Below are 14458 nucleotides of genomic sequence, written 5' to 3' on the forward strand. Positions count from 1 at the left end.
GTGAACTAAGCTTGTGGTTGGCACCACCCCAGCTACAACAATGCTAAAGATAAAAGAGAAGTAGATTTTGACCACAAATAGTAGCCGTTGTAGCCCCCCTGAAGACTCTCCAATTATTCAGTATCTTCTGCGTCTTTGTAGTGTAGATGTGATTAGTTGTGTGAAGAGTGAAAAAAGGGACTTTCAGAGAGAAGATCAAGACTAATTCTGACATTGGAAAGGTTTCAGAAGCTCTTGGATGATCCAACAATTAATCGTTTTGAGGATAGTGAGGACTTTAAAGTGGAGCACTACAGCCTGCCAACATCTTGCAATTACAGGAAATAAAAATGTATTCTCAACTTTAGCTGCAGGGTTAACACATTCCTTTTTTATATTTAAATAGTGCAACAACCTGCATATGCAAATGTTACAGCTGTTTTATGCTGAACTCTTCACATCTCTAACAAGCCATAGATAAAATTCTGTGGGCGAACAGGTATTTACAGTTAGTTCACAGATGTCACCACATCCATCTCCCCTCACAGTGAAAGGGTAATACCTCACAGTGTTTTCCCGTTCACTGCTCGAGCCATAAATCTGAAGTGATGTATCTCCATCTTGGTTGTGCCCTGTGGAGTAAATAACACCAGATACAAGAGTTGGATTAAATATTTGGTGTGTTTCCAGTGGCTGCGGCTGAGTAATAAGATACCTTGCTCTTCTGGCAGGTTCATTATTTACATGTAAAATGGAAGGAGAGAACCACTTATCAACACATGCACACACATAAGCAAACGCAGGCACTCTCATGCATAAACCAGTCATACGCTCATCTTATATATTCCATATAACTCGAAAGAGGGTAGAACTGTATTGTAGTCTGCAGTGGGAATCCTTCCAGACGCATAATTAGGAGTACAGCCATGGAGGCTGTGAGCTCTACGGAGAATTACATTATTGAAAGAGAAGGTTCGGTGGGAGGCTGGCGTTTGGGGGGGGGGGGGGGCGATGGGGTGAGGGGACACGAGCAGGCAGAGAAAGTGAGAAGAAGGAGGAGGAAGCACGTACTCAAGTGTGTGTATGTGCTCTAGTGTGTGTGAGATGTGCGCACACAAAAAGACACATGCCATAAATTTTGACTTAGGCATTCTGAAGTCTGCTTTATACAAACACACCTTGGAGCATACTAAATGAATAAATAAGCAGCTTGGAGAGGCCTGCAATAAACATTATAAAGATGAGATCAATGATGTGTTCGCTCCTCTCCCAAGGACCATAATCAAAAACACAGTGCAGACCAGGTACAGTATATAGTCTCCAAAAACCTGGTTATGCACTGCCCACATGCAAACAACATTTCTTGTTTATTGCTTGAGGGTAATGCAGTCAAGTTTTTTAGAAAAAATCTCAACGGAGAAGTGACGGTCGGGTGAGGTGCAAACATGTCTGCACTTTGTCACATCTTTATTCCCTCATCAGCAACAGCTGTCTTCCAACGGTGTATATCACAATCACAACAAAAACCTACTTATAAATCCCAGTTTTTATACCCATGTAATAGTCAAGCTACTTATGACAGCACATGTTGATTTAATGAATTAAGTAAAAATGTTTAAAACGGGAAGGGAATAGCTAACATGTAGTTTTCTGAAAAACTAAATCATGGGCTATATTGTTGATAATAATAAGTTACTTGAGGGCAGATTATGTTAATGAACCAATGTAATGTTAAATCATTAGTTTGCAGATACTTGTAAATCTACATACTGAACACTTCCTTAAATAGTTGTTCCTGATTAACTCTGACTCAGGTGCTAAATGGCAGATAATCAGTATGTTTCTATTTGACTTTGTTTTTTTAATCCCCACATCTGCATTTGGACTCTATGATGGATGAATATTTATTTCAAATAATAGATGAAAAATTATGAGGTCCTTTCATGAGCTTCACTAATTGGAGAGCAGCCAAGACCTGAAAGAAAGCTGGAGGCAAGAGCTGTTAAACAGTAGTCTGAACAGATTAATGATCATGGCAGTTATGTTCACAAGAATGAACTCAATTACTTATCGGTCAACTGTTCACATTTAGGTGGTCTCTTCTATTAACCTATACTGTCTGAGATCAATGAATACATTTAAAAGAAATTCACATAGTTATTGTGCATGTATGATAGCTCATTATTTTGTACAGTGTGTTTATAATTTAAAAGGCACAAAAAAAAGAAAACCAGGACACTCAAATCTGTCACGGGTATAGGAAGGACCCAATAGCAGCACAAATGACACTGGTTTAAACTCAGCAGTCTTTATTTCACACGATGTCAAGGAAATATTAGCACGGTCGGAGAAACACAGTTTTTGAACCCCGATCCTCCACTCCCACAGCGGACAAAGACCAGGGAACAGGCAGGCAGAACTCAGAGTCAGGGACAGAAGGCTGGTGGGTTTACCGGGGCAGAGACGAGGAGCGATGGTCGAAGACAAGCTGATCAGAAACCAGGAAGGCAGTCCAGTGAAGAGAGCAAGATGACTGAGCATAGTAGCGTAGACAATCTGACAAGGAGGGAGTGGGCCGAGGCAGCTTATATACAGGCTTGATTGCAGATGATGAGCAGGTGGGAGCGCCAGGTGAAGGTGGTTGAACTAATGAGGGGTGTGGCAGAGCAGAGAGTGAGACTGAATGATTGGATAATTCCCACAGCAACAGGTGAGGGGGAGAGCAGACTCTGACACAAATCTTTTATTCTACAAGGACATGACAATGTTTCGACCACAGATGGACTTCCTCAGGTAAATCACACCTGTATATAAACATACTTGTGGTCCAAATGTTGTCATGTAATACATTTTTAAAAGGAATTAGGAAGAAGAAAGTGTTACAGACAATTGTTACTAAAAAGCCTCCTGAAGATTAACATTCACCATGCCATTTTCCAAAATATTCCTTTTTCATTTCTGAGAAGACACTGATTTATAATGATTTGTTGAAATGTACTGAAGCTAAACCATTCAAACTACAGGTGCAAATGTGTCAACACGAGGATGATTGTGTTTGATCACCTGCAGGCATCAATCTTCACTCTCTCTCTCTCTCTCTCTGCAGGTTGGGGAGTTTCGGGCTCACGCAGCCGAGTGGACAGCAAACGTGTCAGCAGAGTTCAAAGAGACCCGGCGGCGGCTCAGCGTTGACATCTATGACAAGTTCCAGCGTGCTGCATCCATCAAGCGCAAACTGTCATCTGAGCTGGGCATTAACACGTCCATCAACCAGGAAATGACTCCTGGCAAGAGAACGCTGTCGGTCAACCTGTGCGAGGACAGAGAGGCTTACCCCAACTTGACTCTCTCCCTCAGTCCTGTCTCGGGGGCCCTGGCCAGGAACGGCAGCCTCTACTTAAATGGTCTCAGCCCAGACTATGCTGACCGACGGGAGATTGCCATTATCGAAAATCTCAAATGAGGAAACTGAGTGAAACACATGGTGGAGGACAGAGCTTAAAAACACATAAATGCACACACACACTTGTGCATATCGACAGTGCATCTGTGATGACTTACCCATGCGCATTCATTAAGTGGATTGCGCTCCAATCATTGATTGGGAACCTTGAGAGTGTCTTAGACACAGATCAATCATCATGCTCATCATACCCACTTTCTTGTGCGTGTTTAACACACACACACACACACACACACACAAACACACACAAAAACATATGGTGTGCTAGTTTGCAAGTTTCTCTCATTCAATGACAGAGTCCAACTTCCTTTCATCATTTCCGTGCCAGCATGGTCGACAGCTGCGCTAGTGATTGGGACGAATCAGAAGCATGCCCCCGACTGGAACAATTGATTGTATCAGACGCATGAGTTTAACAAATGTCGCTCATGAGCAGGAAGGAAATGAAAGCCCATATTGAGGTAGCAACATACTGAACAGCCTCTATACTCATATACTCACATACAAACCTATGAACACAATATGCATTGAACACAGAAATAAATGCATTCATCAAACTTAGAAAGCAATAGATGTATCTGTGCTTATCTCCAGTTGATTTTCCAGAGGCCCTGAAATCTGCATCAGATAAAGAGGATCCTCTCTGCTAAAAACAGTCCAACATCAACAATGAACACTGGTTCTCAACAAGACAGTGTGTCTGTGCTGAAGTATTTCAAAGGAATGTGGCTTTTTTCTTTAAGTTTACACTTCTTACATTATGAATTGATTTGCCTTGTATTCACTGGTCAGCCTGTCCTCACTAAAGTGATGAATGTTGGCATTTTTTGTTCCTTGATAACTGACATTCAGCTTTTCACCCTAAAGAATAATCCACTTGTGCCTTACTGAAAACCACATGTGAGATGATGATGCATGAAAGACTGAGCAACACTTTGTCCACTCATACTTGTTATATATGAGCACAGTAGTAACAACATACAGTATATTTGGGAAGGCATCTTGGAAAACACAGTATGAAGGAGATATAAATGGAAGAAGACGATATTGACATTTTACTTAACTCATTTTAATGGGAATCCATATCTACAGAAAAGTGAGTGGAGACTTTTTCCTGCACAAAAGATAAATAATATTAACAATTAGGAAAATGTCACCTGGAAAATGTCCTGTCTGCCAGTGTGTTTTAGGTATTTACTACCAGTCTCAATGTATTGAGACACCAACATTAACCAAACAGTGCCAGGCTCACTGATCAAACCTCACTCCCCTATACCAAAGTAAAGATCTTGCTTTTCTGACAGAAATCGCAGAGGTCTTCAGTCTCACACAGAATCTGATCAAAGGATCAGGAGAGCTTTCTGTTATTTCAAAATCCTACCCTGCAGGCTCCTAGAAATGCAACCCACTCTGATGTTTTTTTCATGAAGCTGTAATATAGATACAGAGTTTGGTGCATCAACATCTTTTTTCCCAATTGGAAATAAACCCTTGCATGTATGGTACTGTAGCCATTAAAGCTCTGGGGCTGTGAAGAGTATCTTGACCTCAGTGCTTTGTGCGATTTAGGGTGTCGAGGAATATTTCCTCAGATGAGATCCGTTATGTCTTGCCAATACTGAATGTACACTATCAGAAACCTCTATTTGTGTATCACTGCAGTGACTAAATTATCAAGATTTTAGAGGCGCTGAGAGCATAAAAGGTCCATCACATAGAAATAGAATTGATTCAGATAAATGCTTCTCTGAAACTGGTTTGGTGTTGATTTAAGGTGATGAAAATGGCAAGTAGGTCATACAGTTTATAATGAGAATATAGATGTTGATTTCACATCGAGGGTCCTATTTTATTCATTCTATTTCTGCAAGAATGGATTGTTGTTGTTGCCATTATGCAGTGTAGTGTCTCCCATTTGGATAGTTTAGATTGTGTGTGTTATGGTTTTCTTTCAGTGCTTTTATTCTCATTCATTTTATAGTGCTATTTACAGTTTGTAGCATTACAAAACACATTTAAAATTCACTGTGTCTTACAAGACAGTATGTCATGTGGCAAACTAAGTCTACTTGTCTTCTATACCAAATATCTGTAAATTATGAGTTAGCTGGTGGAGAAGAGCATGTCTTGTGTCAAAAACTGACTTCATTTGGGTTTTGTTTTGTTTTTTTGTTACAGTACATTTCAGAATACATCAACATTCTGTATGATTTAATTCCTTAACTAAATGGCAGGAGCCAGTTGCACCAGCTCTTCATAAATTCAAATTTATTTCTTTATACATATACCCTAACCCCACTAAGTAGAGATTTGCACATCAGTAAATTAAAATGATTGCACACAAACTAGGGATTACATAGAGATTAGTTAACTGACAACACTTTGCTAATATATTATCTGTTTAGAGTGAATCCCACTCTTGGCTATCTTATAACGACACCTACTGAGATTTTAAATGACTTGCTTCTCAAAAATAACAAACCTCAAATTGCAGTTGACTGTATGACCAAATAACGTTTGCTAGGTCAGCATAATTGGATATTTCCCACTCTTTCTAAGCTGAATTAGAGTAAAATAACAAATATTTGACTCAGTATGCATATATAAATTTTAGAAAGTAATGTCTAAATGTACAAAGAATTGGAGCTTAAGTTTAATAAATCATTCAGCCTCCTAAAACAAATTTTTGGAAGCTATGCTACAGCTCATGATGCTACAGTGACTTACTGTTTACATAGATGATTGCTTTTGATTGGGCAGTGCTACAGAGGTTCTCCTGAATAATTTCCATACTACTACCACACTACCATACAGCCAAAACATTACATTTTAATGGGGCAACTCGGTTCAGTAAGTCACTGGTGCAAAATTAGCTAGTAGCTGGTGTAATGGATTTACGAATATCTGGTGCAACCCAAGCCAGGACAGGTCCGAATCTTCTGGTTTTCTTGAAAGGCTGTAACTTCTGGTCTATTGCCTTAAGCATGAGCACAGATTTGTGCAGAGCCTGACTGACTGTACTGTAAGGTCATCGGCTGTCATGTGTAATCAAGTCAAAGAGGAGAAACTGAAGAAAAGATAAAAAAAAATAAGGACATGCTCTCGAACAAGGTTTGGTTTCCAAAATGATCAATATGCTGTGTCTCATACTGACTTGCAATACACTGGAACAGACAGCTAGTACATTAACGCTGTGCTGCCTGGGGGAGAGCAATACCAGTCTTAGTGCAGCTGCTCAAAGCGAAGCCCCCAAAAGTCATTCTATTACTTTTTCCCAGTTGGCCATGTGATTGACAGCCACTGCAAGGCGAGCTGTCAATGCTGAATAATGTCGAGGAGTGCTGTCAATGGAGCGTTACATAATATGTCAGACTGTGTAAAGCCACGTGTGAGGATACCAATAATTATGTCCTCTAAATTAAACAACCAAATATGACGTTTGATCATGCACTCCAAAACGACCCACAGGAGCGTTTTCTAATCAGACGCCTCTATCAGCAGTAATTGGCAGGACAACATCATTTGTCTGTGCTTTCCAAAACTGTTACAATCACTTTAAAAATATAATTATAATTTATGGTGTGACAACGTTGTGGTTAAGGTCTGGCTAGGTTTAGGCACAAAAACCATACAGTTAGAGTTTGGTTTGGGTTAAAATGATCACTTGAAGTATGATGTGGTTTAAAGTTACTACTTCCTTAAAGTTAGGCAACCTTTGTCTCTGTCGTTTACTGACAACAGTAAACAGTTTTTTAAAAAACTGTTCCAACTCACGGTTGGCAACGTGACACTCGTAGTTGGAAACAAAGCAAACAGCAGTTTCCTGCAGCTGAATCCAGTAAATCTACTTTTTGCAAGTTAGCAAACCAGCCACCCAAACTGCCACGTCTGAATATGGAAATTTGTCAAATTATATTGATGTCATCCAAACTCCACCATTTCTGCAGGTGATTTTACAATTACTGTGGCCGCTAGATGGCATCGCATCTGTCACTCAAATGTAATTAGAGGTCGTTTTTGGCGACTATTGACCTATTGTGTCACTTTTCTTGGGAGGACAGGCTCGAGGATACATGATTGTGTTTACAGTATGTGTGTGTGTGTATGAATGAATGTGTGAATGCCTGTGTGTGCATGGCGGTATGAAAGAACCTACTTCATTTCTACCCACACAAGCATTTTCACATGGCATCCTCTTCTTTTCCCAGGGTGACAGTTTTTAATTAAGTCTGTGGTTCGCTTCAAAATCCCAGCTCAAGCATGTTGAATGTATCTATCCATTCATGATGGCAGAGATGAGCCTCATTAAGCACATTCATGATTCAACATTGTATGCAAAAGAGCTCAATTAGCTCAGTGGGTATGCTGTGAAAACAAATTTAATGAAACAATGCTGAAACATTGCTATAAAAAGATGATTATTTACCAATCATAGTCATAATGGTCATAATGAAAGATAGCAGTGTTATCATGTGGTTTCAGAAAATAAAAAATAAAAATGTGCAGCAGTGGAATCAATTCATTTGTCATAAGCCACAATTTGGGTTTGGATTTGGCCATTTGCCTAAAATTTGTGCATGAGAATTTTTTTTAATGAGACACATTATGCCAAGACAAACAAAATCAACTGTTTATTCTGTCATTTCAAAATTTATAATAAAAACCCATCTGTAAAAAAATGCCAGTATACATGTGAGAGGTCATGTACACACGTCCACATTTTTAATAAATCAACATGATTTCAACAGGTGTTGCATGCTACTTTAAGTGTTTATAGATCATATGTGTCTATAATCCAAGGCTTTGCTTTAATTACAGAATGGCAACCATGTGTTTCCAATATGTTAATATGTAAATGTGGGTATTACCCCTCAAATCATTACAAACTTTTCAGAAGGTTTAGAATAAAACATTTTATATGCAAAAAATACAAGGGTCAATGTTTTCTTCTGGTTCAGTTTTTTTTATTATTGCCAAGAAAGCCAATGAAAAGACCAAAACCAACAAAGTGTTAGTCCGATTCAATACTTTGCCTTCCCTATCCTGTTTGTTGCACTCTCATTGGTTCCTACTGTAGACGTATATATTTAAAAACAGCTCACAAATATATAGTTTCATCTTCAAGGCTCAGTAATTTCCTTAAACAGCTGGGCACTGTAAATTTTAGCAAATGTTGTTCCAACAAGAGGAAATAATGCATATACTGGGGACTATTTTAAGAGGCAGATTAATACACATTTGGTGCACTAGTGAGCATCACAGAGATATAAAACTACAGTGCCCATGCTCACTGTAATAAAAGAACATCAATATGTTTTTCAATATGTTTTTGGACAACAATGGAGGTCTGTGACATAGGGGAATAACTTGCATCAGGTTTTGGCTACATAGAATACTTGTTAATGCTGTATTGCTGGTTTTGGTCTTTCCTGAGGTTTGTAGGCATTAGGACAATACACATGATCACCAGCCTTATCTTTAAAGAATTATTCCTAAAAAAAATTACATAAAATACCAATATATTATATATGATTCCTGTTTTGTATCATAGTATATTGCATTCATACACCACAATGCCTTATGTAATGTTCCATGGTGAATTTTCCCATAAGAGCCTTATTTTTCATAAAGAATTGTACATTTGTTCCAGATAATCAACCTGCAAAAGACTGTTCTGTGCTGCTCAATAATGAAGGACACAATGATGTTATAATCGCATAAACACAGTGAAAGACACTGCCTGATAATGCTCACGACTGGCCAACTGAGTCACAAGTTACAACATGTTCTTCATGGCTCACAAGCACAGCACGGACCGAGAGAGCTGCTACTCATCAATTGCTGCATTGACACCTGTATCTTTATAAGTCCTGTTTTGAGGATTCCTCTTTGTACTGTACTGTTAAATGCAATAGGACAACTTTCCAACAGTCCATGTCATCAAAATACACAAACGCATCATGCAATATAAAGATCAAACCCACTCTGATCAGGGTCTGTAACGGTTTTCCTTAATGTGAGCTGACAGGTTACTTAATGGCTCTAAAGATAGAGAGTGACATGGTGCGTCACTTTCTAGCCTCTGCCCTGTCAACAGACAGACACAACCATAAGCACATCCTCAGATGCTGCATTACACCGAGAGGACATGACCCACGACTCTGCACTCTTCAAATGGGAGCCAGTATGATTCACTGCTGTGAGTTGACTGTGGACTGGCTTTGTGCAGACATGGAAAACAACCAATCTGAGCCCTTTGTTGGCTTGAGTGATGTTTTTCAGCTGCTTAACATGCAAAATCTACAGACTCATTTTATTTAGTAAATTCAGTAAAGTCAATGTACAGGAATTGCGTTTGAGGATATGAAAAACTTAATATTTTAGAGGGAAGCATTATGAAAATACAGTAAGGAGTAGACTATATTGCCTGTAACTATATTAGTGAACCCATGCAGTCACTCAGAGCAACTGCTGCTTGAGATATACTTAGATGCAAAGAGGGAGTATTTTGTATCCTACAGACAGATGACCACAGAGACAGCCTGGTTGGAGATTGGTTGGTTCATTAGTGATTCTGTCTGAAGTGACATCAGAGACAAAACGGTGACTCAGCCACCAACCATCACTGTCTCTGGCTGGAGAGGTACATGGTGAGAGCGGCAGTTACCTCACACCTTGAGAGAGAGAAAGAGAGAGCTGAAGCTGTGTGTGGGTGGGTAGCGTTAGTGTGTATGTGTCTGTGTCTGTGTGTGGAATGACTTCATGTGACAGGTTCTTTGCAGTCTGTCTAATTTTACAGTATTATTCATCTTATAATTGGCCTCATAATGTCTTTTCCCTTTTCTTTCTTTTTTTATATTTTGCACTTTGGATTCAGTTTCTTTGCACCTATTAAAGGGGACCTATTGTGCTCATTTCCAGCTCCATATTTTTATTCTGGGACTCTGCCAGAGTAGCATTGCATAATTCACAGCTCAAAAAACTCCTTATTTATCTTATACTAGCCCTTCATGCAGCCCCTCAGTCCAGCCTCTGTCTGAAACAAGCAGTCTTAGCTCCTGTCTCTTTAAGGCCCCGCTCTGTTCTGATTGGCCAGCCTCCCAGAAGCCTGCTGAGGGGCAGCCGTATCAGAGTTGTGTTAAGTTACCGCCAATGCAAACCCAACAAATGACTAAATAACTGGAGACTTTTATTGTGAAGAATTTACAGGAAATGAAACATGCTCCTCACCAAATTAGCAGAGCTTCGTTAGCAGTGCTAAAAATCAATCGACACAACAAGATATGGAGATATTTGGAGCTCTTGGTTCAGCAGATCAGTTAGAAAAAATGCAGAGAGGAATCGTACAAGCAGAAACAGCCACAGTGATGATGATGTCTGATGAAAAGCTGCAGACATCCAGCACACCTCCAACAGGAGGTTTATTTTATTTTTGCCCTGCTGTGTAATGGAAAAATCACTCACAGCATGCCACCTCGACTTGAGTCATGACTCGGTATGACTACCCCGAAAACAAAGGAAAAATGCCATAACGTTAGCGAAGCAGAGCAGTGAAATTGTGTACTGTGCATGGAGCAGATGACCATATAAAGAAATCCATCACAAGCCAATGTCAGCTCAGGCTGAAACTAGGAAACTTTTTTCTCACAGGGACTACTTCTACATATGTTTACTTCATTATTTGACACTTTGGCCACCTTTAATAAGCACATCTGACATTGTAAAATTATATATATATGACTGAAAATAAGGAAAAGCTTAATAGGTCCCCTTAAAGGAGTACCGAGCCTTGCTGCTGTGAGCACAAAAACATACTGTTGGATAGATTAGAGAATATCAGCTTTGGAAATACAGTTCAAGTGACTCTATTGTGAGGCACCATGTGTTGTTAACATGAGGCACTCAGCTACTATTGACAACCTCAGCTGAATAGGACTAGAGGTGCTGCCGATTCATGAAAAGGTAGGACATTCGAAATTCTATGAAAGTCAATCTGTGTCCTCAATTGTCTGTCTTGTCATGATCTAAGCCATAAATACAGATGCAGAAACATGATACTGTATGTGTTAATCAGTGGCCTAGACGTGTTTGGTAGGTGAGTTTTAGAGCTTTGGAAAGCCCCTGTTTTTATTAGTCTTTATGCTAAGCTAAACTAAGCTAAGCTAATCACCACGTGTCTCTAGCGTCATAGTCAAAGAGCAATGGGACATTTTGGGAAATACACATATTCACTTTCTTGCCAATAGTTAGATGAGAAATTCAAAACCATGTCATGCCTGTGCAGTAAATAGCTTGAGCCAGTAGCCAGTTTTAGCTTAGTTTAGCAAAAATTAGCAGGGGAAGTAAACTAAACTGACTCTGTGCAAAGGTAAACAAAATCTTCTCCATTTTAACTTCATGTTTCCCAAAATGTCTTTTTCTTTTAAAATTAACCAAGTACTGGGGAAATGGTTTTTAGAGCTAATTAATTCAGCTTAAATTAACTAAGTTTACTGTACAGAAACAGTTGCAATCCAAACAGTAAACCCAATCATTTGAAGTTGCAAGTTCATATTCAGCTCTCCTCTGAGCTAAAAAAAAATTGGAATTGCATTAAAAAGGGTTACAACCCCTTATTTTGATTGACCTTTTAATTTGGATAAGCACAAAACCAAATCTAAAAGCTAACTTGACAACAAAGACTAATCCTGAGGGGGGTGATTTAAACTTTGACCTTTCCCTGATTCTAGCAGCATTTTCCTGTCGTTTCCAGGGTGTTGCAAATAGGATATCCTCTCATGCTGAGAGGATGAATGACATCCTGACCTTTACTGCTTCAATACTCCCTGTGGAGCATGAATAGATATAGTTAGAAAAGATGTCCTTGATAAACAGTAATGACAGCAACCCAATCACATGACAGCTTTTAACATACCTTCAATGCTATTTTTAGTGTATGTATAGCTGATATGCTCTAAAATACATGGATTATCCTAAATGTATGAAACAAGGTAAAGTATTGCCACAATCCTAAAAAAGAAGAAAAATTTATGTACTTTCATCATTTAGCTTTGTGATTTTGGACATTGCACATACGGGTTATTGTATCGTCTTACAACGTGATAGGAGATAGGAGTATTTCATCATTTGACCTTAAAATCCTAATAGGGTGAAGCATCTCTGAGAGGCTGTGCAGCAAGAAGTCTTTGCCCAAGGTCTTAAAATTGACTTCCCAAGTTCAGGTCTGAACAGATTTCTAGTCCATTAGACACATTTGTGATTTAACAGCAGAGCAAAGATGCAAGGGGTATTTCAGTACCCTTGAAATGTTTGGGGAACTTGCTGCTGCTGCAATTTTCTGCTCCATATCTTTGAAATAGGTTGGAAATAGGTCTCAGTTCTTCCTTCTGTAAACGATTAATGAAAGTGTTCCTGACAGATCTATCAAAAATACAGACAATTTCTTACAAAGGGAAATTTCAGTATTTTCAACCTGGACCCTGTTTTCCCATCATGTGTCTAAGTGATAAATGGGGACAACAGTTTTTGAAATTGGTTTAGTATTGAGCAAGAGCACTTCGGCCGGCAACCGTGAAACAGGGTGCAATGTAATCCAGGGGCCTCGGATTCACTTCAGAGGTGTGGGGCCCCAAAAGTGTGTGTGTGTGTGTAGCAGTAGATAGACCAGAGACTCTAACTAAACTTGGGGCAAGGGGGATCGCAGTTGCTCCATCATTCCATCGCTTCTTTTCAATGTGCTCTTGTTTGACAAGCTGAATATTGACTGGTGTTTGACTGAGGTCAGAGCACTTTTTTTGAACACACTCTTTGTGAAATTGAGACTTTTCCTGGGTGTCTAGGCGGCTTGGGCCCTTTTTACAGTTAGTAATTCTGGACTTTACAAAGCCATTATCTCCACATTTGGAGAAAGTTACAAGCTGTTGACAGCAGCAAATTTGCATATTTCACAGAAGGCTCGCTTGCTGGTTTTGCAAAGAATGAACCATTCTCTATTTTTGTACCCTTCTGCATTGAAGTACCTTTCTCTTTTGCCAAACAGTCTAGCGGTTTCCTTTTTGTCTGTAATTAGCTGTGCAGCTTTACCCGTCTCTCTGTGGTTCAATGCCGGCTATATCGATAGTCTAAGTGGGCACAGAGCTGCTGCTTTGAGGTTCTTCTGGCTGCGCTGGTTCTAGGGTTGAAGGGCCAGGCTCAAACAAAGTTGTGGACATAAGGGATGTAACATTATTAATGTTGAAGTTCAGTTTTGTTTGACTGTATTCTACTTTCTTATGCACTGGTTCTTTTGACATGTTTGCAAAAGCATGTAGACTATTTGCAATATTGATAGCTGAGGTTAGTTCAGCTAGCTAAGTTGGCTCAAACAAACTTAACGTAAACCACAGCGTTGAAATGATTTTATTGTTTGCAATGCACACTGTATGCATTTGATTTCTATGACAATGTCCTCTTTATTTTACCTAATGTCTTAGAGTGGACGGGAATGATTGAAACATCCTTCTACTGTAAGTGTTGCAGTATAGGGGCATTTGCAGTGATACAGTGATTTGCGACTTAAAAAGAATGTGGGAGGAGGGTAAGGGGCAGGGGTATGGCCCCTTGGACCCCCACTTCTGGCGCTCTTGATGTAATCCTGTGGCGCAATTGCGCCCCATCAATGTATACCCACTGAAAGTACTTGTTTTTGCCACTGGCAGGCTCTGTTATTATAAGTGTCTGACAACATTATGGCAAGGGTCCCTACAGAGATAGACCTTTTTGTTTACATTTCACCTCTTCCGGTCTGTTTATTATTATTCTGGCAAGTGTCTAACCTGAAACAGAAGGCCCAAGCCCAATGTCCACACTCACAGACTCCCGTAACCTCGTCAAGTGCATGAGGGCTCTCTCGCAGACCTTTTGAGCCCTTTATGCACACTTTCTGTAAGTCTGCATTTCTGCAGACTTTGCCCGAGGAAATTACCCACAGTTCATAGCACTGTGATGTTAAATATGGGATTACCAGGGGAAGCCCGG

At 39.7% G+C, this 14458-nt stretch overlaps 1 protein-coding gene across 1 annotated transcript in view; it reads left to right on the top strand.

Moving 5' to 3' along the window:
- The window catches only part of LOC122999353 (potassium channel subfamily K member 2-like), a 31416-nt gene extending 24471 nt beyond the window's left edge, over window positions 1-6945 (top strand). The window contains exon 7 of the mRNA XM_044376200.1: window positions 3086-6945. Coding sequence (XP_044232135.1) covers window positions 3086-3442 — 357 coding nt within the window. The 3' untranslated portion in view covers window positions 3443-6945. The remainder of the gene's footprint in view (window positions 1-3085) is intronic.
- The last annotated feature ends 7513 nt before the right edge of the window (window positions 6946-14458 follow it).

This window comes from Thunnus albacares, chromosome 16, assembly GCF_914725855.1.
Source record: "Thunnus albacares chromosome 16, fThuAlb1.1, whole genome shotgun sequence".
Classification (NCBI taxonomy): Eukaryota; Metazoa; Chordata; class Actinopteri; order Scombriformes; family Scombridae; genus Thunnus; species Thunnus albacares.